This window comes from Simochromis diagramma, unplaced genomic scaffold (genome assembly GCF_900408965.1).
Source record: "Simochromis diagramma unplaced genomic scaffold, fSimDia1.1 OVJJ01000079.1, whole genome shotgun sequence".
In the NCBI taxonomy this organism is placed as follows: Eukaryota; Metazoa; Chordata; class Actinopteri; order Cichliformes; family Cichlidae; genus Simochromis; species Simochromis diagramma.
The window spans coordinates 5,513,915-5,541,627 of record NW_024387075.1 but is presented as its reverse complement, the minus strand read 5'-3'; the positions used below and the strand labels follow the sequence as shown (position 1 = coordinate 5,541,627).

At 38.7% G+C, this 27,713-nt stretch overlaps 3 protein-coding genes across 6 annotated transcripts in view; 2 read left to right on the top strand and 1 right to left on the bottom strand.

The window, feature by feature from the left end:
- The first annotated feature begins 8,825 nt into the window (after window positions 1–8,825).
- fgf7 (fibroblast growth factor 7) lies at window positions 8,826–14,999 on the top strand. Its single transcript, XM_040045677.1, has 4 exons — window positions 8,826–9,244; window positions 9,536–10,136; window positions 13,308–13,414; window positions 13,542–14,999. The coding sequence occupies exons 2-4, from the start codon at window positions 9,851–9,853 to the stop codon at window positions 13,749–13,751; spliced, it is 603 nt and encodes a 200-aa protein (XP_039901611.1). The 5' UTR covers window positions 8,826–9,244; window positions 9,536–9,850; the 3' UTR covers window positions 13,752–14,999.
- Window positions 15,000–18,495: 3,496 nt separating this feature from the next.
- dtwd1 (DTW domain containing 1) lies at window positions 18,496–26,125 on the top strand. Of its 3 annotated transcripts, none has more exons than XM_040045668.1 (6): window positions 18,496–18,619; window positions 23,045–23,346; window positions 23,524–23,661; window positions 25,224–25,500; window positions 25,623–25,861; window positions 25,975–26,125. In XM_040045668.1, the coding sequence occupies exons 2-5, from the start codon at window positions 23,047–23,049 to the stop codon at window positions 25,850–25,852; spliced, it is 945 nt and encodes a 314-aa protein (XP_039901602.1). In that variant the 5' UTR covers window positions 18,496–18,619; window positions 23,045–23,046; the 3' UTR covers window positions 25,853–25,861; window positions 25,975–26,125. The 3 variants fall into 3 exon arrangements, with proteins under 3 accessions (XP_039901602.1, XP_039901601.1, XP_039901603.1); XM_040045667.1 differs by lacking the exon at window positions 18,496–18,619 and adding an exon at window positions 20,626–20,745; XM_040045669.1 differs by lacking the exon at window positions 18,496–18,619 and adding an exon at window positions 20,775–21,295.
- Window positions 26,024–27,713, bottom strand: part of LOC120742351 (NAD(P) transhydrogenase, mitochondrial-like) — a 17,971-nt gene continuing 16,281 nt past the window's right edge. Inside the window, exons 19-22 of one of the 2 annotated variants that reach the window (XM_040045624.1) lie at window positions 27,129–27,210; window positions 26,891–27,009; window positions 26,445–26,560; window positions 26,024–26,344 (exon numbers count right to left, since the gene is read on the bottom strand). In XM_040045624.1, the coding sequence (XP_039901558.1) occupies window positions 26,198–26,344; window positions 26,445–26,560; window positions 26,891–27,009; window positions 27,129–27,210 (464 nt within the window). In that variant the 3' untranslated portion in view covers window positions 26,024–26,197. The remainder of the gene's footprint in view (window positions 26,345–26,444; window positions 26,561–26,890; window positions 27,010–27,128; window positions 27,211–27,713) is intronic. The other variant, XM_040045623.1, reaches the window with a different exon arrangement.

Below are 27,713 nucleotides of genomic sequence, written 5' to 3'. Positions count from 1 at the left end.
TACTGAGGGCAGTTGGTAAGATAGTCTAGGATCCATGTGGTGAGGTGATTGCCAACACCTGTGTACTCCAACTTGTCTCTCAGGATTGTGGGTATGAATTTCACAAGCTCGGTTTTTGCCTTTTTATGCTATATTTCTATACGTGTTTATACATGTTTCAAAAAAATCCCTTGCACATGTTTCCCATTTTACAGCAAAATGTAAGGAAATGAGGGTTGGCTCAAGTCTTTTGTATAACTGTCCAGTAAAAATACTGATTAATATACAGGTAGAGATTAATGACAACACCAGTATTGCATGATTGTATGACACTGTCTATGGGCCAAGTCTCAGGAACACACTATCCAAATAACTTTGCCCTGTATTGCAAGTTAAATGTTAAAAACAGTTATCAGTCCACCTAATTCCAGTCAACCAAGAGGGGAAACACACAACACTGTATAGGTTACAGATAAGAGTCAGGCGAACCCTGGTGAACGAGCACTATAAAAAGAACACTGTAAGAGGTCTATCCCACCAAGGCACCAGTACACCAACCCTGATTCTTGCCAGGTCTATTACGTGCACTGTTTAAGGGAAGCTCTAAGCATGTGATTGTTTTCATAAAGTTAATATGCGTGGTGTATTTGAACCTCGCGTGTTATTATCACTGCACCCTGCTGTTTGAAACCCCTCACATACATTTTATAATGAGGCTAACATATAAAGCACTTTACCTAAATCAGCCGTGGCATTTTATTATCACATTTATCCTGTTTTAAAAGCAGGCTGTGTAAGGGTATTAGCACTTTATTATTATTGTAAAGCAACCTACACAACCATCCAGATACATGGTAAAGAACCATAGTAATGGCCATGAGGTGAGGAAAAGAGGACAGCTAGAGTAAAGCAGAGGTTCTGATTAATAATGAAACATCATGTGGAAGCATTTTGTGTCAAAGAGGAAAGCAACTGTAGTTCTTAAAATGGTCGTGACAGCAATTTTTTAGAGTACACACAGTTATCTGACATCTTAATTCAGATAATTATTTAATTAGGGTGCTCCACTGATAACACATGACTGCTGGTAGTAATTATCATCATAATTTATTTGGACAGTCTCATTCTAATGCTAAAGTTTCCATCAAGTCATGATATCTCTGAAATAAATCTACAAACTAAGACACAGCAATGATATGGTTCTTATATTGTGTTAAAGTTATATAAATTAAATATATAATCACATCTCAAGTGCATGAAGTTTTAAAAGAAGTGTTTAAATAAAACAGTTTTATTAACAGTGATTGTTAGTCAATTTTTCTCATTAAAAGCTGTTTAAAAAAATCAAATCTCTTTATATAAAGGTTTAAATTTTCTAGTTAAGTTTACTATACAGTCCTGTGAAAAAACGAGTACACCCCATGATTTAATGGGTTTTAGCTTTTAGCTGAACCACTTTTAACAGCAATAACTTAAAGTAATAGTATTCTGTATGCCTAAATTAGTCTCCAACATCCTTGTGGAGGAATTTTGGTGCACGCTTCAGTATAATGTTGCTTTAGCTCATTGAGGTTTGCGTGCATTTATTCATGCAAAGCTCTCTCAAGGCCCCAACACAACATTTTAATTAGGCTGATATGTGTACTTTGACTGGGTCATTGTAACACCTTGATTCTTTTCTTTTTCAGTTATTCTGTTTTAGATTTGCTGCTCCCTTCATTGTCCTGTTGTGCAGACCCAGTTTAGGCCAAGCTTTATCTGCTCAACTCTAGAATACTTGTATTCTGGTATATATGGTTGACTCAGTGACTACAAGGTGCTCAGGTCCTGTGTCTTTTTCTAATTTAATGAACTTTAAAATTGTACTACGCGAATTTAGGCCTGTAAACTCTGATGTGCAGCTCTTGCACTGCACGGTCCTTGAGCTTGCTGTGAATTTTCATGGGATGTCCACTCCTGGAATGATTATGGGATTTTATAATCATAACCGAATGCTCCAGATGAGCAGACTCCCAAAACGTCCACTTTTTGGGTCAGGTTAGTTAACCAAGATTAAGTTAGCATGGTCAGTTTCAAGTTTGTCACACTGTGAGACAAAAATGACCAACATTACCCGCATGACATTACCTAACTACATTGGCCTAGGTGGCCAAAGAGAGAACAACATAATGCAGGTAGATTTTCTAAGTTCATTCCTAGTCATAAAAATAATTTTTTTAATATATATCAATAAGGGAAAAAAGAAAAGGAATCAAAGCAAGTCGCAAGAGAGGGATATTGAAAGCTGAAAACAATCTAGTGGTCAGACTTTGACTTGTTCTTTGAAAATGGCATGGAATTTACCATTGAGCATTTTAGAGTTTGTTGTTTTTTCTCAGCATTTTTTCCCCATAAACAATTTACTTAAGCAACAACTGTACCGTGAATGTTACAAGCAATGTTACTTCATGACCACACAGCTATTTTACCTACCACGAATTGGCTGTGGTGAGAAAAAAAGCATCAAAAAGAAAAAACACATGATCAAAGTATTGTTAAAAAAATTACCTTTTACCACCCATTGTGTTGTCAGAGAAACCTACTGTGTATACTGTGAAACGTTTCATCAATATGATACAATAACAGTTACTTTGTTATGCTTTGAGAGACATTTTGGTGCACTTGTCCCATCAGAGACTGCAAGTTTTATCCTATAATTAAAAAAAAAAAAAGTCTACAGGGTGGGCCATTTATATGGATACACCGTAATAACATGGGAATGGTTGGTGATATTAAAGTCCTGTTTGTGGCACATTAGTATATGTGAGGGGGCAAACTCCTCAAGATGGGTGGTGACCATGGTGGCCATTTAGAAGTTGGCCATCTTGGATACAACTTTTGTTTTTTCAATAGGAAGAGGGCCATGTGACACATCAAACTTATTGGTAATGTCACAAGAAAAACAATGGTGTGCTTGGTTTCAACGTAACTTTATTCTTTCATGAGTTATTTACAAGTTTCTGACCACTTATAAAATGTCTTCAATGTGCTGCCCATTGTGTTGGATTGTCAATGCAACCTTCTTCTCCCACTCTTCACACACTGATAGCAACACCGCAGGAGAAATGCCAGCACAGGCATCCAGTATCCGTAGTTTCAGGTGCTGCACATCTCGTATCTTCACACCATAGACAATTGCCTTCAGATGACCCCAAAGATAAAAGTCTAAGGGGGTCAGATCGGGAGACCTTGAGGGCCATTCAACTGGCCCACGATGACCAATCCACTTTCCAGGAAACTGTTCATCTAGGAATGCTCGGACCTGGCACCCATAATGTGGTGGTGCACCATCTTGCTGGAAAAACTCAGGGAACGTGCCAGCTTCAGTGCATAAAGAGGGAAACACATCATCATGTAGCAATTTCAAATATCCAGTGGCCTTGAGGTTTCCATTGATGAAGAATGGACCCACTATCGTTGTACCCCATATACCACACCAAACCATCACTTTCGTTGTTCCAACAGTCTTGGAGGGATCCATCCAATGTGGGTTAGTGTCAGACCAATAGCGGTGGTTTTGTTTGTTAACTTCACCATTCACATAAAAGTTTGCCTCATCACTGAACAAAATCTGCTGCGTGAACTGAGGGCCCTGTTCCAATTTTTGTTTTGCCCATTCTGCAAATTCTGTGCATCGATCTGGGTCATCCGAAGGGATGTTCGACTAATGCCACTCTCCAGTGACATGCGGCGAGTGCTACGCTGTGGGCTCTTGCTGAATGAAGCTAGGACAGCCACTGATGTTTCTTCATTAGTGACAGTTTTCTTGCGTCCACATTTTGGCAAATCCAACACTGAACCAGTTTCACGAAACTTAGCAAGCAGTTGGAGCATGGGAGATGGGTGGTCTCGTAGGATGTCTTGCATTGAAATCTGCTGCAATGACCCGGTTACTGCGTTCACCAGATATCAACACAATTTCGATCCACTCCTCACGAATTAACCTCTTCGACATGTCAATGGCTGTGAACCAAGAGAAACTTGTAAATAACTCATGAAAGAATAAAGTTACGTTGAAACCAAGCACACCATTGTTTTTCTTGTGACGTTACCAATAAGTTTGATGTGTCACATGGCCCTCTTCCTATTGAAAAAACAAAAGTTGTATCCAAGATGGCCGACTTCTAAATGGCCACCATGGTCACCACCCATCTTGAGCAGTTTGCCCCCTCACATATACTAATGTGCCACAAACAGGACTTTAATATCACCAACCATTCCCATGTTATTACGGTGTATCCATATAAATGGCCCACCCTGTACATTAAAGGAAAATGGCGATGTCACCATCTTTAGGGAACAAGAGGTCACTGAACAATAATGAAATTATATGAATCATCTACTATGGTTTTTGCAAATCTCAGCTTAAATATTGGAAAATGTGGCTTGAGAGTGCTCTTTGCCACAAGTAGCAAAACAGGAGATGAGAGTATGATATTGCATGAGAGATAACAGGGCTCATGTTCTCGTAAAATACATGGAAATTGGTCAACAGCTACTGAAAAAAATTACAAGGTCCAAAACTGACATATTTATAACACTAAAAACAGCTGGTATCTTTTCTTCATGCATTCATGCTTCAAATTATAAATGTGAACTTAATTAGAGGTTATGTAAACTGTCCACTGTTTTGACTCAGGAACTAAAACCTGCTCGTTTTAAACCTCTTTCTCCTACAAAGCTACTAAGATAGGGCATGTTTTTATAAGCAAAGCTCTGCTTTTTCTGATACATGAGCAGATATGGTGAGTAGTTAAGACTGTGATCCCTAACAGCTGTTCCTGCATTAGCTGGGATCAGAGTATTCCCCCGACAGCGAAGCACAACGCCAGTTCACATTCTGCAACAAGGCTGATTACACCACCACTAATGCATTGCAACTGCCTCCAAACCAAAGTATTTTTATATGAAAAACAAATATGCACTTTTTGTATTTTACCACATCTTTACCACCTCAGCATACAGCCATTATGTACTGTTATTAAATCTATAGTCTTTCAGATTAATAACATAATCAAATGTGCACAATAGCAACAGTGCAATGTGTGACATTGTATATGCATGCTGAGCTTACTTTTCTCACACCTTAAATTGTTAGCAAAATTGCACACATTTGATTTGCTTGAAATAAATATACTATTACCAATATATCTACTGTAAAACATCTCTTATTTGGGTAAAATTGTGTCCGTGTACAAGTGTACACTGTGTGTTTCTAAGTTACAGTTATTTATAGTCAGAGCTAATGTTGTGAGGCTCCATCCCAAGAGATCCCCCAATTACCATGGAATTTAGAAAGCAAAAGCTAAACCAAACAGTCCAAAACAGCGCTAAGAATAGAGTGACTTTAGAGATCATCCAATCTTCCAACATAAATGTAGTTATATCATTGGAAGACAGGGGAAAGAGCACAGAGAGAGCGACAGAGATAGGCTCTTCTGTCTTGAGGAATGCTTTTAGAGTGTTGAGAGCAGATCGTGTGTGAAGGCAGATGTCTCTGCAATAATAGTGGAAACTATCATAAATTATGAACCTAACTTCATGTGCTAACACTCCAAGAGTTTCTTAAGAACCAAACAGGGATAAATTAGAGAGTAATATTCCTGTCCCAGGGAGTGGAAAAAAACTCATTGGAGGCACTAAGTCGTTTTATCTGGTAAAATTTTGATCAATACTTCCTAGAGTTGGCTCAAAATAATGCATAAATAAATAATGCACTGTACCTTAGGACGGATATTTTTTGAAAGCTAAACAAGACAAATCTGCCAAAGCAAGAGTATTTTCTTTAATTATCTTTGCATCTGCGAGTTAAATGGTGCAAAGGTGTAGGTGAAAGTATAAAGTTGGTCTCATTTCTCTAAAAGCAATGAGACCAACTGACAATAGTATCACTGCGAGTTCATGCTGGAGTGCCTAGCACTGGGGTCTTGAAACTGGAGCTGGTGGTTGGTCTGGATTTGGAATGGGATTTGGGTTCATGGTGAGCTTGCATGATTGCGTGTTACGCTGCAATCATCTAAATCCTTGCAGAGTCCCTGCTGGTTTCAATAGCATTCAACATAGCAATGGGAATCAATTAAAAGGACTAGTAAGATTCCTAAACACAGACCTCTATTCGTCACAGCAGCGTGTAACTCAGAAAAAGAGTGAAATAAAGTATTGAGGCAGACATATGGGAATGAAGGCTGCTTGTTTGTCTGCTTTACAGATACTGTACTTCATATGCTACTGTAACCCTCAAACAGTGCCTTTGATCCTTGAGGCAGCAATTCAGTCTATAAAGCCAAACTACCTGCAAACACATACTGTATCCAAGTGCACAGATGTCTGCACACATTGACACAAGATTTAAGTACATGTCCTTTATGATTACAGTAGAATATATCATGTCAACTAAAACATAGCTTGCAGTATCACCATAACAACCCATAATAACCTATTAAAGCATTTTTACATTAACATCCATAACACTAGTTATACTCCCACTACTTATATGGTTAGAGCTCCAACTTTTATTTGATTGTTACACAAATTAATAGCTTACTCATGCTACTAAATAAACTTTGAATAAACTACTACCACTTTTAAAAAGAGAACGATGTCTCCAAATATGCTTTAAATAATAGTGAGTCTTTAGGCAACAACAGGGAGAACAGAGCACTTAAGTCATTGAAGTCACTGAAATAATTACAGCACTTGGGCAGTGATAATTGAGAAAAACAGTTTCTAAAAACTAATATATATTTATGACAAAGATTAAATGGAAACCCCCACATAAGTGCTGAAAAATATAGTGCATAAAAAAACAACACGTTAGCTACTGTGTGCCAAGACATTAACTTCCCCATCTCCCCCTTAACACATCACATAAGGTCAGCGACACTGCAGTTGACCTGTGAATTTGGACTTTTGAAAAACTCTACAGTGGAGTACATTTAAATGGTGCTATGAACTGTAAATGAGGCATTCCAGGAGCATTTGAAGATTTACACAAACTTTTACATTTGTAGTCCCAGAGGCATCACCTCTGTGACACCACTCATACCGCCAAAAGTGAGAAAAGGCTTCACTGATTAAGCAAATGGTAATCTAGAAATAGTGTCTATTCTTACAACATCTTCCTGTTCTTCCTACCTTAATACAAAAATTATGAAATGGTAAAACTGTGGTTGAAGGATAGTGGAAGAAATCATTGTCCAAAAGGTTACCTACTGAAATAGCAAAATATATGAATACTTGGTAGCAGAGCGTTCTATTATTCCTTCCATTTTCCAGTGCATGCAATTCCATATTAGATGTCAAATCTCCTTTTCTTGAGCCATGCGAAGCTCTTCTTAAGAGATTATCATGTCTTTCCAAGTCTGATTGGATAAGTTATCCGTGAAGGATGTTCTGGATATGAAACAGGGTCTGTGCTAAATTGGACACACCAACAATGCCTCCGCAGGGAGACATACTAATCCGATGGCTCACTTGCTTCAACTGGCTCCTTTTGGAAATGAAAGCAAAACAACTAAAATCTGAGCTCCTTTGGGTAAGTCAGGTCCATGCTATTAATATATGCATCATTGTGATCTGCTTGCATTTCAGCTGAAGCTGATGAATACGTGTAGGTAAGTAGGGTGAGACTGTACACCAGTAAGTCGAGAGCTCAGTCAGCCTGATATGAACAGGGCCTAAAGAAAGAGCATGGCAGTATCTTCACTTGGGGCAGAATTAACTGTACAATTGATCTTTTTGGTATTTTGTGGCTCACCAACTACATTTCTAAACTTCGTGTTAAAAATTCCAGGTAAGGTCATTTCTCTCTTTTGAAGGGATTTTTTTCATAGGAGTCTTGTGAAACACCATGTCTGGTTCCTCTCACGGACACACTCTGCCTCAGGGGGACGTACCAGGTGCGACCTGCCCAGACAACACAGATCCACCCACTATGAGAACCTTGGGATTTTATAGACACAGATCCTGTAAACTTCACAGTGTTCAGATGACCTGAAAAAATATATAGAATGTTGTGGAATTATATGTCTGTTCATGTTGATTTATATAGATTGGGCATTTAGCATTTATTTTAATGTCTGTTTTTCTGGTGTTTGTAACAGATTAAGTAATATTTTCTTGGCTCGTGTACTGAAAAAAAAAAACACAACTCAAATTGTCTCTGAGGTGATAGAGGGGACAGACGAACAGGAAAGAATGAGGTCTTTACAACTGCCAGTTTAGAGATAAGAAGGAAACCTGCTGCGACCAGAGGTCCCACTCTCTCAAGCTGCAGGCCTGAGCTCCCCAGGGGAGCACATCATTAGGGCCCATATAAACTTTTGAAGTTGTGCATCCTGGAAAACACCAGGCATGCAAGGCAATAGTTTATGGCTTTAAATACAAACTTAAAAAGTGAAAGAGTGTATGACCCTTGACACTGAGACGACTACTTCTGAGTTGTTACGTCTTCTGTTTTTCTCGCTTGGACGGATACCTGCCAGTCATAACCTTAGCCACCTTAAGACTCAAAAAGAAAGAAAACTAAAGGACTTCTTTGAAGTTTTTATTTTTTTAACTTCAATTAGTAAACCCCTTACCAGTGATCAAATGCAGCCGAGTAAAATCACAAATTAATTATGACATTTAAATTGAATAGGAAAGAAATTCTTTTGAGGTTTGTCATTACAGCGAATATTGTAACCGTCAATAAAATAAATGTGAGTCAGTCTGAGATCTGTGGCACGCACAGTGCAAGTCTATTTAAGCACAAGATGTTTCTTGGACAAGACAGAAGGGTTGTAACAAGAGTGAGTCTGCAAGAGTGAGTGAGCATGCAAATGTTCTTAAAGTACTTGTGATTTCAGTCTTCCAAGAGTTTATAGCTCCCTCTCATGTCTGGTGGTTGAGTGACAGTGAGAGGCAGGCAGAGGGTGTTTCTTCATTGCATATCAGCCAGGGACAGCTGACTGGTTGGGATTTAATTGCTCTCAAGTGAGGTCAGCAGGAGGCATTTATCTAAGCAGAGTGCACAACGACAGTGGACGATGCACAGAGTCAGTCTGCCAGAATCCGAGAAACATCCATGGGAATTCACAGAAGCTCCCAGTTCGTGCTTAACTTTTCTGCATCACTGGGTCTGGTTTACCACTGAGACTGCAGCTTTAGATCTAAAGAGCCTTCAAATTAAAACTCTTGCTGAAAGGGAGCGCACCTCTGCCAACTCCTGTCACCACTCAGAGCACATGTAAGTCATTGCAATACAGATTTGTTTGTTACAATTAAAGCTATATATTTTGCTTGTTTCAAATTATGTATGTATGTACAGGAATTATAGACAGCGCCAGTGATGCAATATTTCATGCTCTGGATCCATGAGAGGGAGATATATATCTGCATCACCCAAATTTTGATTTACTGCTTGGAAATGTACAAAACATACTTGTGTAAACACAGAAAACCAGAAGCTATTTTAGAAAGTTGATTGAAAATGTAATTTTGTATGTAAGTATTCAAATGCATTGTTTCTTTATTACAGTGATATTCTGCATAATATTTCCTGAACTGGACTACAATGCCCCTTGAGGGACAAGAAGATGGAGCAGTAGATGTGTGCCGTCAATGAAGTTTAAAAGAGGGGCATAATCTCGTGATACAATCAGCCAACTTCTGCCAACCTGCTTCCTCTACAGCCACTCTGTCTCACCTCCCCGCCAGGAAGCAGTGCTGCAGTAACGAAAACCAGCAGGTCACAAGTGAGGGGTCAGGAGATCCCTGAGCTGAGGAACGACGCACAGATCTCTATCTTGTATTTCAGTATGTTGTTCACTGATCCCCACTGCATTGTATTATAATGCGCAAATGGATGCTGACATGGAACCTTCAAAATCTGTTCCCGGGACTGTACCTGCATGCAATCTTTCTGTTTGGCAGTGTGTGTGTAGTCTACAGTGACTGCACCCCAGAACAACTTGCCGCCATCATGAACTGCTCCAAACACGAGCGCCACACCAGGAATTATGACTATATGGAGGGAGGAGATGTGCGCATACGACAACTGTTCAGTGGCACGCAGTGGTTCCTAACTATTGATGACTCCGGCAATATCAATGGTACTCAAGACTCTACCAACTGCTACAGTAAGCATCGCTCTTTTTGTGTAGACCAAATGTTTATTATAGGTCCCACTATATATCTGAATTATAGGCATTTGCCAAAATGTATGTGAATCTGACTGCTGTGCACGTGGGACATGTTATTATACAGTTTTAGCCCCAGCATAATTACTCTGTTAATAAGTCATGTGTCTCTGTTAGAGCAGCCAAAGTGACAGGTAAAATGGAGCAGGTGGGAGATTTGATGGGTTAAATTACAGCACAGGCTGTAATGAAGTAAACTGAAGGGTCTTGGAGACTTATGACCTGAGACTCACACAGATTCACATTTGTTCTGCCTGATTTACTCTCAGTACTCAGAGCGCCAGAATGAGTTATCAGGAAAACGAGTGGGAGAGAATATTAGCAATGGAAAAATCAAATTTTGTAATGGATCTGTGGTTGGCTGCTGAGATCAAACACAGAGACAGAAACCACATTGTGTCCAGCCCAAACTTATTCTTTTCTAAAATTAGAAGCCAAATATTTTAAAATAATGATTACCATCTAACTACTTAATGACACATTTTATTTGCTAATCGTGATAAGTGCTTTTTGACACACCTACTTGTTTGAATTGTTGCTCAGGGGCCAACATTTTCTCAAAGGTTGTGAGATAGTACGAGGAGTCTGTGTGTCATGGTGAGGATGTTTTAAGTAGTTATCATTTCCTCCTATCTGACAGTGCCTCCGTGGCTGGAATGTTGGCTTGAAAGCGAGATGCCTCATGGAAAAGATGCTTGTGCAACAACTGGCAATGAAAGACTGAAAAACTGATACGCCCATATGCGGCTGACAGTCGCACGCTAAAAGCACACAAAGTTCTTTGATGAAAGCAGCATGGTGCAGATGTACATGGAATAAGTCCGCGATTTATGTTTTTGATTGCAGCGAACAAGAAGTCCTTAAAAGCTGATTGCAAAAAGTATTTTATTACAAAGACAGAAAGGAAAAATAGGAGACCAAAATGAGAAACGTTTGCTTTGTAACTCTAACACAAATATCAGGTCACTTTTAGTAAATTCATCTTCGTTTTTTATGATTTATTATATTACATTGTAGTGTTTTGTTTTTTGTTTTCAGTAAAAGATAAAAATCATATTTTTTTTTGTGGTTCAAGCAAAATGAGGCCATACTGATAAAAGGTATGTTAACCCTCACAGAAAGTCAGACAAACAACAAGCTGGAAATAAATAATTTCTAAACAGCAGGTGGAAAACAGGGACTTCTAGGAAAATAACCTAATAAAAGTAAAGACATATGTTTTGGCACAGTTCTCTGCTGAGTCAGAGCAATCGTAGCATAGTAGACTGGCTGCACCATACTCTACGGCCACCCAACTAAATTCATTGCAATTTAGAATTAGAATTAGAAATGCTTTCTTCCCAAAAGATGGAAAATCACTGTGTTACCGCAGCCAAAACATGACAAATACCTTAGGTCAGTAAACTCACGAGAAGAAAAGGCTCAATTTTGGGGATAAATAAAGCATTTCTAAATCGAATTTGATGAATGTCGAAGTAAAATACATATTACCTGATTAAATCCTGCAGTATTTTGCAGCAAAAATGAAAACTAAACGGAATCGATTTGCTAAACTTGCACCTCTGTGAAACTACAAGGTGTTTAGTCTGAAGCTAACTCCACATTTAACAATATTCCGTGAAAGTTATGTCTGGAGCACATTTCGCAATGAATGTAAACACTGAGGATCAACAGTGTTCAGAAAGTAGACTTAGGGATTATCCACAAAGTAGTTTACTTAGCCAGTGGCAGCGAGTGATGGCAAATCTGTTTCAACTGAGGACAGCTTGTGAGGCTTTTGCATCAGAGCCAAAATGTTTACAATATGCGTGTAAAAATGTGATCCATCTTTCCACAGTACACCAAACGACTGGAGCTGTTACACGTTACATTACGGGGATGATGCTCTCAGAAGACAAGCATGCAGTTACATCGATAAATCCCACCAATATTTGTGGATTAAACAAACGTTTGGCTGACTCTGAGTCTGTAAGCGGGTTTACAAATGAGGTTGTAGCTTTTATAGTGTTAAACTGAACTTTCGAGATTGCCTCTGAAATAAGTACAAGCCGGGGGGGGGACCTAAAAGCGGGGTTAAATAAATATGAGTAAACAGTTAAAGGTCAGTAGTATTAAGTCAGATATCAAGAGCAAGAAAAGCACAAACAACATTCCAAGATTGGGACATCCCATCTGTTTGTGATCTAGCAAACACTCAAATGTGGCATGCTCAGTGTCAGCCTAAAGAGCTTTAATAGACCTCTTCCCCCTACTTTCCCCTCTGCCTATCAAATGAAAGAATTTCTAGAGTATGTAAAAAATCAACAAGGTTTTGAATTGCCTAAAAACACGAGCTCTGAACCAGATTGCCAGTCTGTAAAAAGCACATTTCTCTATTTATTTTAGTTTTGCTGCCACTGCCACATCTCACCATTCACTATTTTTAAACAGAAACATCATATGTTTACAGCATGCAAAGGATTTTTCATATATATGATGGCAATGTTTTTACCAAAGGTCAATGTTATGGATATTTGATTTATGAACTGATAATTGGTGCAGCCTGTTGACATGACATGATTTTTTTTTTTTTTAAAGTTACATTTTCGGCTAAAGTCCTACAAGATAACTAAACATCTACTTCACTTTACCCAATAATGTAATCATTTCAAATATTCACGAAAGATCTCCTGTTTTTTGGACTCTGGGCAAAGAAATTTGCTGTTTACATCATTTGATTTTCTATGTTTAAATACTTTAAAAATTCCATCCTTTTAACATGGCACATTGGGAAGAATAAATGTGTTTACCCTCCCACAGATTTGAAAAGCAGGCTTTAAATGCCAGGTCTAAAGCACACACAAGAAGGTAGTTTTCTCAGTCCCTGGGGAAGAGAGCCCTAATCTGTTTCCCATATGTGCTATGGCATAGGTTGTGGTTTGTGTAAAAGCCACCCAGGCCACTTAACAAAGCTTGGATAAAGTCAGAGAGACCACAGACCGATTAATCACAGGAACCTCCACCTCGTTTGCTAATGAAGATGTATGTGGAGCTGGAGCCAGAGTAAAGGCTGGATGATGACAGCGCCTTATCTATCCTGTAACATGCCTCCTTTTTCTGACTGTCTGGCAGGTATCCTAGAAATCAGGACAGTGTCCGAGGGAGGCATACTGGCTATAAAAGGCGTAAAAAGCCAGTATTATATTTCTATGAACAAAGCTGGACAGCTGCAAGGAAAGGTAATATTTTTCCACAGGGAGGAAAGTCATTTGCTGTTGTCAGCTAATTTAAATCATGCAGAAATAAAACAAACAGTTCAGAGCGTTTACTTAATCATATTAATGGCTTGATGTGTTTCCATTACAGAGGATCTACAACGACAACTGCAACTTTAAGGAGGTTTTCCTAGAAAACTACTTCAATGCTTACTCCTCGGCCAAGTGGACAAAAAAAGAAATGTTCATAGCCCTGTCACAAAAGGGAAAGCCCATGAGAGGGAAGAAGACCAGGAGGGAGCACACTGCATCTCATTTCATCCCTATGAAATGCAAGGCAGAGGAGAGGAGAGTAGACTGAAAAATCAAAGAACTTATCTGCAAAATATCTGTGGATTCAGTCATGCTATACGTGCTAACAGACACTTGAATACACTCCACTTTCACTCCAGTTGCAGATGAGCCAGGACCTGTTTTACAAAATGTTCTCATTTTTAAAACAGAAAACAGAAAGTTCAATTTGAGCACCGAAACAGTTTTTTTTACAGTTTTACTAAGTTGAAACAGGAATTCTGGAAATATCATGAAAGCTATTCTATATTATTGGTGTTTTGAATTGAATAACAATACTTCTTTATAAAAGTGTTTCTATATAATACAGTAAAACTATACAATACAATACGAATATAAATTATACGATGCAGTACAGTCCTGTGTTGTATCTTGTTCAGCGATGAGCTACATTCAGCCAGGTGAGGACAATCGTATGATCGCCAGAATAGTCCACAATAAGCTCGACCATGATGTGCTGAAGCAAGCAGGACTTGTTTTTCTTTCTTTCTTTCTTTTCCCCTCATGGTGCTCAGACCACACAGGGCATCCATTTATCAACCATCCTGTAAAGCGAGCTGGAGGCATACATATTCATACTCACACCTAAAGCCAATTTAGAGTCACCTATTAACCTTACACTTGTTCCTGTTTGGTTCGTTTTTTTGTTTTTTTCTTGGGAATGTCGGACGAAAACCAATCCAACACATGCAAAGTCCACACAAAAAGGCTGCTACTGACTGGCAGGTTCCAACCATATGCACTGTAGATGCTCGCCAACTCCCTCTGCCTTAGGGTGTGACTTTGAAATGCTCAAATATTCTGCTGCTGATGCTGCTAAAAGATACCCAAATGAAAACACAAAGTGAACACCATAATAAATGCATATGTTATGTAATCTCTTTCTATCAGAGTGAATAATCCTGTACACTAAAAGGTTATGATATTTATTTTTACAGATGTTATCTTTAGGTTACGGATCATTCCCATTTTACTAAGCATGAAAAAGACAGAAATACACCAGGAGATGTATTTATTTTCACCACACTCGTCAAATAGTTGTAACTTTTAACTTCTAGGCCAGCTCTCTCTTCATGATATCACTGCAATATCTCAGTACTAACTATATCACTACAGTACCTTGTTATTTATGGGTGTAAGTTATTTGTTTTCTTTACGTAAAATATATGTTGTATGTTAAGGTGTCCCGTTTTCTTTCAATGTAACCCACTTGGATCTTTTACTGTGCAACTGTGGAAATAAAGTATTGCACACTGTATTCAGGTTTTGTTTGTTTTGTTTTGTTTTTGTCCACCAGGGGGTATAAATGGTCAAATAAATTCAGGAAGTAAACTTTGGAGAAAAAAAAAAGCAATGACCTACTTACATATTCAGAATAGAAACAGAGATACTTTACAGAAAGTTATCTTGCCTAATATTCTGTCTTTTGTCAGCACACCTTCATTACATGTCATATCTATCTATTTATACTCCTGTGCAAAAGTCTCGACCCACCCTCATTTCTTTATATCCTGCTAGGAAAATTGGAAACAGGTTCAGGGATTTATTGAAGCGCATGCAAACATATATATAAATACAGTATATAAGGTGAAAAAGGTTTGTACAATTCTACGGAGCATGAATGTCAATATTTGGTATGACCACCTGTATTCTTCAACACACCCTGAACTCTCTTGGGCCTACTTTTCTGTCCTTTCTTTAAGTAGTCTTCAGTAATAGTTAGTTAGGAATAGGAAGCTCTTCTTTGATGTTGGCTGCCTTTTGTTCTGTTCTCTGTCAAGATGATCCCACATTGCTTCAATAATGTTGAGGTTCGGGCTCTGGGGAGGTCAGTCCATGACTGATAGTGCTCCATTGTGTCTTTTTCTATCCAGGTGCTTTTACTGCAACAGCAATGTGTTATTGATCACTGTCATGATGAAAAATAATGACAGTCAAGCACTGTCCAGGTGGTTTTACATGGTGGGTCAAAATTTGACAGCATTTTTCTGCATTTGTAGTTTCATTAGTTGTGACAAGACCCCCAACACCATGACAGAGCCTCCACTGTGTTTTACAGATGGCTGTAGACGTATTAATGATCACTCTATCAGACCTATCAGATTTGGCAAAACTCAGCCTTTTCTCCCTGTTTCCCTTCCTTCTATTTTGTCCACCACCTTTTCTCTTAAATTTATTTGAGTTAACCCTAACTTTGCCATTTTATTTTACTGGACTAACCCACACTCTTTTATTCACTTTACTTTGATACATTTTGAAAATTAACCATCTAAGGCACACCATACCAAGATATGGCATGTTCTCAACTAATAGCTCTTTGGGAACCACATTGTTACTACAAAAAATGTTTCATGTATGACAGACTGCTCATAACAAAGAACCTAAAGATATAAAAGATAAAGATTAAAACAGGTTCTTTACTAAGTTTTCTAATAAATGTTGACATAATACTGGTTTTACCTTTGGGTTACAAATATTACATTCATTTTTAAGCTTGAATGATTCTCAGCGAAACATTAAGTGACTTAAAAGAAAGAAATGAGGACTGGACTGAAAATGAGTCAGAAAGCACATATATATGCTTTCAGGCACAACTCTTAAATATGTGTTACTCAGGCCTTGTTTTAATTACTGATAAAACTGTAGAAAATGCATTTTGCTGTGAATTTGAGCTAAAATGTCTTTGGGGATTGTTCTAGTCTGTTCTTACTGTAAACAGCACAATCCTGAAAGGACACATTGCACAAGAAGCACTCAGTTTCAGACTCTAATATTTCTATAGTACCCTGGGGATATTAAGTAGCATAATAAAATATGTTGATATCTTTAAGTAGATTAAAGACAAACACACTGCAAGGGAACATTTTGAATGTCCTTGGACAATCCTTGATACACAATATAACATCAGTTAACCTGATAAGGGAGGTTAAGATATAACAGAACTATTAATATACAATAGCAGATTTTTTAAAAATACATTAATGTTGTCAGATTGTTTAGGTAATTGCCTCTGGTTTTCTGCTGTATTATGAAAAGGTGAATTCTTCCCAGTTGAGAAAAATATTGCAGACATATTGGCAAGGTGCCTACACCACACGTTCATGCATACACTCATATGAGCACATGTGTGCAGGCCCACAGACAGACATCAGCATAGTGAGTTTTAACTTTTTCCTGGGTTCACATCTGGCTTGGAAAACCCTTGTCAGATAAAGACAGTCAAAATGAGAGTGCAACCCTGTAAAAAAACCGTTTGACCCAAACAACATCTGAGCAAGGTGAAGGCTTCTGCCAAGTCACGCAAAGTTAGTCTTAGCAGATAATTTGTAACATACTCAAAATGTAAACACATTTCAGACTCAAGGCTGCGTATTCCCAGCAGGATGAGGAGAAGCCAAAGCCAACGAGAAAGAGAGAAGATTGTCACAGACGTGAAGCTGCAGACGTCCAAGAAAAAGATGCAACACAGGCACATCGGACATAAATTCTTACAGCTTACACAGTGTTCCAAGACTCTTTATTTCTGAAATTAAAAATCAATGAAATCCTGATTGCAAAACTCTTGCCAGTAAGGAACATAAGGACAAAGTCACTTCCCATTAAAAAAACAGTGCCCTGTAATATTATTACCATCACTATTAATACAAATATAAATATCATGTGTGCAAATAAATTGACATTCAGCCGAATATGTTGTCCATCAATATTGTTCAATCATCCCCAGTCGTGATAACTTACAGTCAAATTAAAAACTTAAATCTGAAATCAAAGTTCTATATTACCAGATAATAACAGTAGTTCTGAAACAGAGAACGGGTAACTAACTAGCTGTAATTACTGTTGCTCAAGTCAGCAGCATCATTGTGAAAGTGAATGCACAGAAAGCCACATGTGCACCACATTACAAGCACCATATGCAGACAATTGCAGTGTCTGACACTCGCTTTGAACAGTGCAATAGGGAAAAGAAGAATAGGGGGAAAGTTACTAATTTGAGTGAAGAGTAACAGGGAGAGACATTAGAGAGTCTCGTACAAAGTGAAGCAGTGGACTTGGGGCTGCGGGAGAAAGGGGAGGCCCTGAAGGAGGGGGAGAGGGAACACTCAGTTGAACTTGATACATCTCAGGGCTGTAAAACTTTGTTTCCCTGGAGGAAATCTGTTGTTATGCAACCTGGGGAATTCTGTATTTGCAGCTCTTTGCACGGAATCCCCAGACCACCAGATTATTGTGAAACAAGATCAAGACCTCCAGCAACTCGCTGCAGCATCACACTTTTACTGAGAAGTAAATTAAATTGGTGCCAAATGAGACCACGCAGTGATTACAATATAAATTAGTATTTGACATACCAAGGAGTAATTCACTGGGTTAGTACCATGTAACTGAAGTAAAAAGCGCCACTGGCTTTCAAACTATGGTGCACTACACCAACAACACCAAACAAAACAAACTACTAAAATGCAAAAATCATCACTGTGCTGGGAAATATTTCTAATTAATCCCCTAAGTAAATATGCAGTCATAAGTTTACATCCACTCATCATAAGCATGAAGGTAATTCTGTCTATCAATCTTTCAGTCGATCTATCTAGGAAAGACAGATGATGTGGTATGCTTTGGATCATGAGCTATTTCCCTCCCTCTCCATTCTTTTTTCATCCCATCATGATGATAACTAATAAAAGTTCATCTTGGTTTCATCTGTCCAAAGATTTTTCCCAGAACTGCGCCGGCTCTTTTAGATGTTGCGGTCATGGTAGAGGGAGCGAGACAGAGCGAAAGACAAAGAGAGAGCGAGGGACAGAGATCGAACTTGACATTCATAAACAGACTTCATCGACTACACACTGGGGACACTGGGAAGGACACACAGAGGTGAGACTAAGACAGACACGGAAGAGAATGAAATTAAACAAGAACCAAAAAACTAGAGACACAAGTAACAAAACTCAGAGACTATCAAAACTGAAAATCTCAATATTCCCAAAGAAAGAACAGCAAGCCTAAACAAACTCAAAAACCTGGGTCAAAGACTCAGGACCATGACAGTCTTCTTGCAAAATCTAATCTGGCCTTCATGTCCTTGAGGTTAATTAGTGGTTTGCACCTAGTTGTAAATCATCTGTATTTACATTAATGAAAACCTGTCTTATCTGTAGGCCTATACACCTAGAAACACCTAGCTCCCCAAGTAGTCTTCATTCAGTTAGATGTTGTGACAGAGTTTTTCTTAACCAAGGAAAGAATTCTGCATTCTTTGGTGCATTTCTTCTTTTTAAGAATGCACCAGATTGTTGATTTGGCCACTCCTAAACTTTGCTTTTTTGGATATTTAGCCACCATCGCTTTCATAAACATTAATTTGACGTCATATTGAGAGTTCCAGTTAAAAAATACTAAAAGCAACTTCAATCCCAAACTGCCATGAAAGGACAGTTTGGGCAGTCTGTGGAAACTGCCATGAAAGGAGGAGGGATGCGGCTTCTAAACAGCTTATCATTCTGCTGTCCAAACTTTTGAGACTGTGAAAATGGAGGGTATGTGGTGTATAAAAAGTCTGTAATTTTTACAGTTAATACAAAGGTTTTAGTCAAACCCCTTGAACTGAAGCTGGCAGCCTGCACAACCACGGCTTGATTATTTGGTTTTAAAGGGTGGTGTACAGGGGCAAAACTTGTGCAATTCCTTATATCATAATTCATCAGTTATTTATTAAGCTTCTGTGTTAACATCAACAACTATAATAAATTGTTTATTGTTGTTACTATTTTTGTTACACAGAATATGTACACTATGCAAGGGTCAGGCGGCTGTAGTTGTAGTTCAGGATGTCAGGCAGGTCATCTAATTATCAGAAGGTTGGTGGTTCAATTCCTGCCTTCTCCAGTTTGCATGCCAAATACCCTTGGGTGAGATACTAACTCCAAGTTCATCTCTGATGAAATAATCTCAGTATGAGCATGTGTAAATATTAGATAGAAACCGCATATGTATACAAAAAGTACTTGTATGAAAGGGTGAATGAGGCAAGCTGGATAAAGTCCTTTGAGTGCTCAGATAGAGCTGAAAAGTGCTACAAAGATCCAATCCATTTACCAAAATATTACCATATTATTGTGTGTTTACAAACAGAGATATACAGATATATACTAAAAGCCAAATATCTTTTTCTATATCAGGAAAATCCCTATCTTTATTTCTGTTTTTGAATTGCTTCCACACTCAACCTGTTCCAGATTTTGACTCGTAAACACTAAAAAAATTTCTGGTAGTACACACATTAATATAGTTTTGAAGTTGCTAAAACCCCTTAAATTACAGCTATGTTCTCTACAGAAAACATACTTTGAATATTTCCTGGTAGCAAATTATTTTTTGCTCCAAGCAAAATGTGTGCTTTCTGGAATTTGTAATTATTGCCACGGACCAGATTCATATGAATAAGCAGAGTCCCTAAGGATTTTTCTTTAAGGTTATTTTTAATATATTATTTTAAATATTTTTGAGAACTATGCACAACTCTTTTTAAATTGCCTAAAATGTTGTATTTTTAAATGCAACAAAAAGCATCACAATACACAGTGTGTGTCTAATATTAAACTTGTAATTTAACTTGTACATTTAAAATCTAGAGGTTTACATGATCATAAACTGTGTTTTATTTTAAGAAAAAAAAAATTTTTTTTCTTTCTAACGTTTACCGAAATACATAAGAGCGAGAGTTGACGTTCATTGGCTGCTAGTATGAGTAACTTAACCCTAACTTCGTAATTTTATTTTACTGGATTAAAGCACACTCATTTATTCACTTTACTTTGATACATTTTGAAAATTAACCATCTATATAAATATATATTTATAAATCGCCTGCCATAACACCCCCAAAGGGCACCGAGTAGCACATTCGTTGCTTAGCGACAGGTAACTACCCAGCATTTCCTTCACACGGAGCTGTGCTTCCGGCGTAGAAGAAGACGCTCATGCCGTTGTGCACTTCATTGGTAGGCACTTTTATAATGGGACTTCTTTATGTAGCTAAGCTAGTGAACCCAGTTGAGCTAACAGTGCACAACAGTGCATTCGTCTTCATTTGATCTTCGCTCCTCTTAACTAGACTTTTTGACTTGTGTCTGTTAACGCTAGCAGCGGGGGCTGAGGAAACGTGACGCTTGCTAACAGAAGCTAGCTCCACTATGTTGAACCATGGGCAGTGTAAAATACTGACTCTTTTATACTATCTGTGGTTTCAAAGAAAAGTAACTGCAAGCTGCAGATGTACGGTTTCTGCTCTGTCACATCTCACTGCGCTAGAGAGGGGTTAAAGAGAGCAACGTTTCATGTTGTTTATCCATGTGCTAATTACTAATCTGTATTTAGCAAACGCGCTACATTCGGACACCAGCGTTTCCCCATTAGCTGATGCTTACTATCCCCCATGTTTATCAGAAATTCAACAGTATGTACATACAATCACTGGCCCCTTGATTAGGCACACCCTGCTAGTTTAATCTTCAGAGGTGCGTTAATTCTACGTGTCATCGATTCATCAAGGTGATGTAAACTTTTGATTCACAGTCGCAACAGATTGGCCAGTTTGCCAAGAATATCTTCCCCACACCATTACACCAATACCAGTACTGTTAATACAATGCATGATGGATCCATGCTCTCATGCTGTTTTTGCCAAATTGTGATCCTACCATTTGAAAATTGAGACTCAGACCATGCAACATTTTTCCAGTCTTCAATTTTACCAGTTGTTGCCTCAGTCTCCTGTTCTTAGCAGACAGGAGCAGCACCTGATGTGGTCCTTTGCTACTGTAGTCATCAACATGTTTCTTCAGAGATGCTCTCTGCATTCCTTGGTTGTAACGAGTGGTTAATGAATTACTCTTGCCTTGCGATCAGATTGATGCAATCTGGCCATTCTCCTCTCACCTCTGGCAGCAACAAGACATTTTCACCTACAGAACTGACACTTTTCTTCCTATTGTCTTTAAACCCCAGTAGCTCAGATTAGCCCATCTGGCATCAACAGCCATGCCTTGTTCAAAGGCACTTAAATGACCTTTCTTTCTTTCTTTCAAACTTTCTATGTATCATTTTCATTATAACAACAGACAATCCAGAACGGCAAACAAAACCATGGGGCTCACCAGTTCGTGTCATGATTTGTACAGTACATATCATAAGTAATTCTTATCCTCACTATCCCCAGACCGTTAAAGATAGGAAGTCAATTTTTTCCCATTTATTCAGGGGAAGTTTTTTCACACTTTGGGCTATTTATATCCAAGTAATTGAGACAATTCCATGTAAATCTGATCCCAAAATGGCTTTATTTTATTACATGTCTAAAAGTTATAGGTGTGATTGGCACACAGGTTCCCACACTGCCTCCAGCAGAGCTCCAATGATTCTCAGAATTTGCTCCTTATTTTTGGTGTGATGAAAAAATGAACTAAGCATTTCCAGCCAAATATTCTCCAATTTTTGGAGCTCCTCGAGGTGTGCTGTGCTTTCAGCATTGAGTGCCAACCCTCTTGCGAAATTTCTGTATTCAGTTTTTCTTCCCATTTATTTTTAATGTAGTTAGTATCCCACTTGGTTAGTTGTCTTAGGCTCTGATATAGCTTAGTGATCATTTTTATGGGTTTCTCCTTCTTTCTGATGCTTGGTTTGAACTTCATCTCATCTTCTCTTCATGTCATCTGGAACCATGTCTACTATCCTAAATGGATTATGTTACTGCTATGTGATTGACTAATTAGATATTTCCATTAACAAGATTTATGGTTTTCTGTTTTCTAAGAACTTCTATCTCAGTGACTGTGCTCACAATGTGACGTTTGGGAATTTGACGTGTTCATATTTGAACCAGAAATGGGTAATGTCATATAATGTGATCTTATTCAGTTACCAGAACTGCAGAACTAACATGATGATCTTGCCACTCGTATTAATTTATACTAGCTTCTAATCTGGCCTATGTAAAATCATAAGACGCTACAATAAAATAGTTAAATGAAACATTATTTTTAAAAGATTTACTCATTCCAAGAGTTACAATGCTCTGTTTTATGACATTTTTTAGATGAAAAGCATTCAAGCTGCACCGTACTATCACAGCAACAAATTTTCTAATCTAATCATTACCAGTCACGCACAATTTTAATGAACTCTTTGCTCTATAACTAGCTTTTTCCATGTTATTGTGTCCTTTGAGTTTAAGTCTTTGTAAATGTTAGATTATTTATGTCTGCTAATATTGGCATTATTTGCTCTGTTATTCTTCATCAGCTATGAGTGTACTTGTGCTCCAAGACAAGTCTGTCAACAGAGCAAAAATGAGCGGCCTGGATCAGGACCAGCGTCATCATCCCAGTTGCCGGGAAAAAACACTGGCCTCTGATTCATCCGACTCCCGTGAGCTTCCAAGTCAGCAGCTCCAAGGGCTCAAATTGGCATCACATGCAGTGCTAGAGGAAGCACAGCAAAGGGGCAGGTTAAAGTGCTCTAAATGTGGAGGCTCGAGGATGTTCTTCTGCTACACATGCTGCTCCTTAGTGGGCATGAGCCTGCAAGATGTCCCCACAGTGAAGGTTTGTAGGAGGTTAGCACTCACCTGCTTTGTCTTTTAACAGAGGCCTTCACCATTGTCTTAATTGGTTGCAAAATGCCTGTTTTTAAAATTATTTAACGTTAAATATTTTGGCATGATGTTACTGAAATCCAACTCTCCCCTCGACCTGACTTTACACACTCTGTGTTACACTCAGCTTCCTGTGAAGATAGACATCATCAAGCATCCCAACGAGACAGATGGCAAGAGCACTGCCATCCACGCCAAGATTCTCGCACCCAGTGACATCACAATATATACTTACCCCTGCATACCTGAGTACCAAAAAGACAAGGTTAGTTCTTTTTTATCCTTGTAGTTGTGTTTTTTATCCTAAAAGAAAGAATGGAGTTTATTTAACTGTAAAACATGCTGTCTGCCTTGTGTGGCTTCAGCTAACAATTACGTTTATGATTGATTCATCTGGAAATTACTTCCCAGAAAACTTTTTTGTATCTTCACTTGTCTTGTTTTCACTACTCAGTCAAATAGCATATTCAGTTTTCTATGACACAACACAGAAAAGCATGTGGCATGTTTTGTTTGGAAACAGAGGTTAAATTGATCATCAAAAGTGATTTTCTCTCATCTACTAATCCATGAGTGTCAAACATATGGCCTACAGGCCAGAACAGCGCTTCAAAAGATCCCATCAGGCCTGCTGGATGGCTTGTTGGAGTGTATAATATAAAGAGCGGGGCGGCATATGTAGTTTTTGGACTTTTCTGTGTATTTAGTACCAAAAAGACTTAAAAGCTTCGAGAACTAAAAGGGATCGTGCGAACTGTTATTTTCATCCGATCCAGTGGTCGGAATCATTGTAAGTTTAAAAACTTTCTCAGTGACAAAAACATTACACAAGCACACCATAGCAAACTGAGGAAAGGTGATTGCGCAAAGGAGCTGCGCCCGTGTGTTTCACTGAGCTCACTATACAACAGTCTTGAGTCACTCACCATTTTTTCTTCCAAGACGAAAGCAATTTTTTTGTTATTGAGCAATAGTTCTTCAGGCTTTCTGAAGGTCTTTCAAAGTTTGTCTTTGGATTTTGGCTGCTTTTTCACTCATTGTTTTTAGTCCAGTCTTTATACCTGACCATTTTAAGAGGAATGTTTGTTTGTTTTTTTTGTTTGTTAAGCCACTCCCCTTTTGTAAACTGATGGTTCCTTTTCAGAATTTACTTTACACTAAAACAAATGGAAGTAGCTGAGTATTTATTATGCAGCGGCTTTTGCTAGTTTTGAACCAATGTCTGATATCACTGACTTAGCATTTTCTTTGGCATCTATTAGTCTTTTTCTTTATATTGTTGCTTACAATAATTCTCGATACTATGTTGAATTAACTGTATTCATTTCTATTTTAGTGCAGAAATCTAATTTAAGCGTATGTTCTGAAACTGTTGCTCTCCACTAAAGTCAAATTGTAAATGCTTATCTTTTGCATTTTGTACCGTTGTTTATTCTCAGCATAAAAATCTTAGATTTTTACCCAGTCTGCAAACAACCAGTGAAACATTTCTAAAAGATTTAGATTTATTTGCTGCAGCTTCATTCTTCAGTTCAAAGCTCACAGCACTTATGCAATCAGATTGTTATTTCAGCTGAATGAGTTTAGTCCACAAGCCATACATTTGTATTGTTTTTCTTGTCTTCTCATTTATTTAAATCAATTGATTTAGTGTTTTCACTTCTTCAACTTTATCCCTCACCTGTCAAACAGTTTACATCCTGTTCTCTGCTTCCTAAATTTAGCCTTTTATAAATCACCCCACTGTAAAAACACGTGTTCGAGACACATTTTATGCCCTAGCACAGTTTGCATGATGGCGTTCCTCTCCGTCTTCGCTCGCTCCAGGTGGTGTTGGTATTCCCTGGTCCGAGGGCCGTCTCAGTTCAAGACATGATGAAGTGTTTACATGACAGGTCACACGACTCCACTGATGAACCGTGCAGAAAGAGGTTAAAAACTGAGCAAGTTCAAGGTTCCACACGCACGTCTGAGAGCTCAGAGTCGGGGACGCCAGATGAAGCAAAAAGCTCGGTGTCAAAGGTGGATCCCCTACAGAGGGTGGTCTTCATTGACAGCACATGGAACCAGACCAATAAGATCAGCACAGACGAGAGACTGCAAGGTAATCATGAAAGATTGCATTTGAGTGGGTTTCCAAAGAACTCGTGACTGCTGGTGATTATTCACTCACAATTGAATTTACCATGATCTCACGATGTTGTGACTGACGTGTTTCTCCCCCAGATTTGCTCCAGGTAGAGTTGAAGATGAGAAAAACGTGTTTCTGGCGTCATCAAAAGGGCAAGCCGGACACTTATCTAGCTACTATCGAAGCCATATATTATTTTCTCATGGACTTCCACGAGCATTGCCTCGACGAGGAGTACAGCGGAGAATACGACAACCTTCTCTTCTTCTACTCCTACCTGCACTCAATTGTTAACAAAGCCAAAACCTCTGCTGGAAAATGCTGAAGCTTCCTGTGAGGACAGACTAAAAGACAAACACTGTAGCTGAAGCGTTTTATGTTAATAGATTCTGATTATGCAGAAAAATAATTTTTAGTTTTTGAACTCGAATGACATTTTCCTATGCATGAATGGACAACAGTGTGTATGTAGTAGTACAAAGAAAGGAATTTCTGATACATTTAAACATTTTAATTTACAAATTAGTGCACAATGATGTTTGTGTTCTGCTGTAATCACATTTGTTGCAGACCCAATAAACTTGTTTTTGTAAAATAAGTATCTCACATGCCAAATATTTTAATAACTTTTAAGTTCTTAACAATTGTACACAGCAGTAATGAGTTGTAATTAGTAGAAGGTCTCTCGGATCTTTGCTTGCAGACTGTCACAAGTCTTCTTGGCATCTCCCAGCAACATAGATGTGTTGGGCTTGTAGAAAATAGGGTTATCTACTGCAGCGTAGCCCACACCCAAAGTACGCTTCATCACTATCACCTGGTGGTAATAGTAAGAAAAGAAGGTGGTATATGATTAGATTTTTCTTATTTTGGTACCATATCCTCAAACACATTTCATCTAATAAAGGCAGACCAACCTGTTTGGACTTCCACACCTCCAGGACCGGCATGCCAGCAATTATAGAGTTGGGATCTTCTTGCGCCGCCGAATTCACTGTGTCATTGGCACCGATGACCAGCGTCAAGTCTGTCTCTGTGAGTCATAAACATTTACACGTTTACGCACAAGGCGGATGAACTCAAACTCCAGCGCTGCACTAATCTCCCTCCACCATAAACAGAACCATGTGTGTCAGCCTGCGTGCTTGGTTGCTAAGAAAACAATGAGTGTTGTCCTAATAACTTGGCACATCCAAGTATCCAGACATAACATGTGGCCACTTCAAGCGCAGATGAAAAGGATGCGTTTATTACAAGTCACCAATCGAGTAATTTAATCCAACACCTCCCTGCCAAAGTGACAGCCGTGTAACGGTAAATAAAACAGATCTTTCTAGAATTTATTTTTAAAAACGGAGCTTGCCTGGGAAGTCGTCATTGATCTCATCCATCTCCAGGACCACGTCATAGGGAACGCCAGCCTCAGCCAAGAGTACGTTCAGCTGGCCGGGCATACGACCGGCCACTGGGTGGATGCCAAACCTGTTGGAGATGTTACAGCACATCACTGATTTTTCACTGAAAACTTGTCACACACACACACACACACTGTTAAAAGAATGTCCTGCCTTGTGTGTGTATATACGTGTGTACAAACTAACCTCACAGTCTTGCCTTGTTCCTTCAGCATCTTCACCATATCTGCAATAGGATACTGGGCTTTGGCCGCACACAGACCCCAACCTAACAACATAAATATAGAAACTTGCAATAGCTGAGCAAATTGGCCTCTTGAACTTAGTAGGAATATAATGGTTATATCCTATCTAGATACTCCATAATCCCTTTAGGTTGCTTGAGTCTCCTGTCACACAGCTTTTCTTTTATTGGATGGGTGCCTGGTCATAGATAAGCATTTCACAGCTATTGTTCATTTCTAAATGACAGGCACAGCAGTCCTGCAGGACAACAGTAAAGCCACATATTCATCACCCTTCATTCCTTCTTTTGTCCTCCACCACCACAAGACTCCTCTCTGTGTTAAATCATAGCAGTCAAAAGTCTGAGAGACATTTTTCTAAGGAAAACTTTTGCATGTGTGGTGTGCATTGGGGTCCCCTGCGTGCAAAGAGCTAGTTACCCTCTGTCTGCATAACCCCTGCTTAACCCTGGTGGTCAGGTACCTTCTAGAGTTCAGCATTACCCCTAATCGAGTTTTTCCAAGCCAGTGACTTGTATCCTGTATC

Excerpts from the sequence above, each read along its gene's own strand:
- fgf7 (XM_040045677.1), top strand. The coding sequence starts at position 9,851 with ATGCGCAAATGGATGCTGACATGGAACCTTCAAAATCTGTTCCCGGGA. Across the intron at positions 10,137-13,307 it reads AGACTCTACCAACTGCTACA|GTATCCTAGAAATCAGGACA; the intron begins GTAAGCATCGCT and ends ACTGTCTGGCAG. Across the intron at positions 13,415-13,541 it reads CTGGACAGCTGCAAGGAAAG|AGGATCTACAACGACAACTG; the intron begins GTAATATTTTTC and ends TTTCCATTACAG.
- dtwd1 (XM_040045668.1), top strand. The coding sequence starts at position 23,047 with ATGAGTGTACTTGTGCTCCAAGACAAGTCTGTCAACAGAGCAAAAATG. Across the intron at positions 23,347-23,523 it reads AAGATGTCCCCACAGTGAAG|CTTCCTGTGAAGATAGACAT; the intron begins GTTTGTAGGAGG and ends TGTTACACTCAG. Across the intron at positions 25,501-25,622 it reads CACAGACGAGAGACTGCAAG|ATTTGCTCCAGGTAGAGTTG; the intron begins GTAATCATGAAA and ends TTTCTCCCCCAG.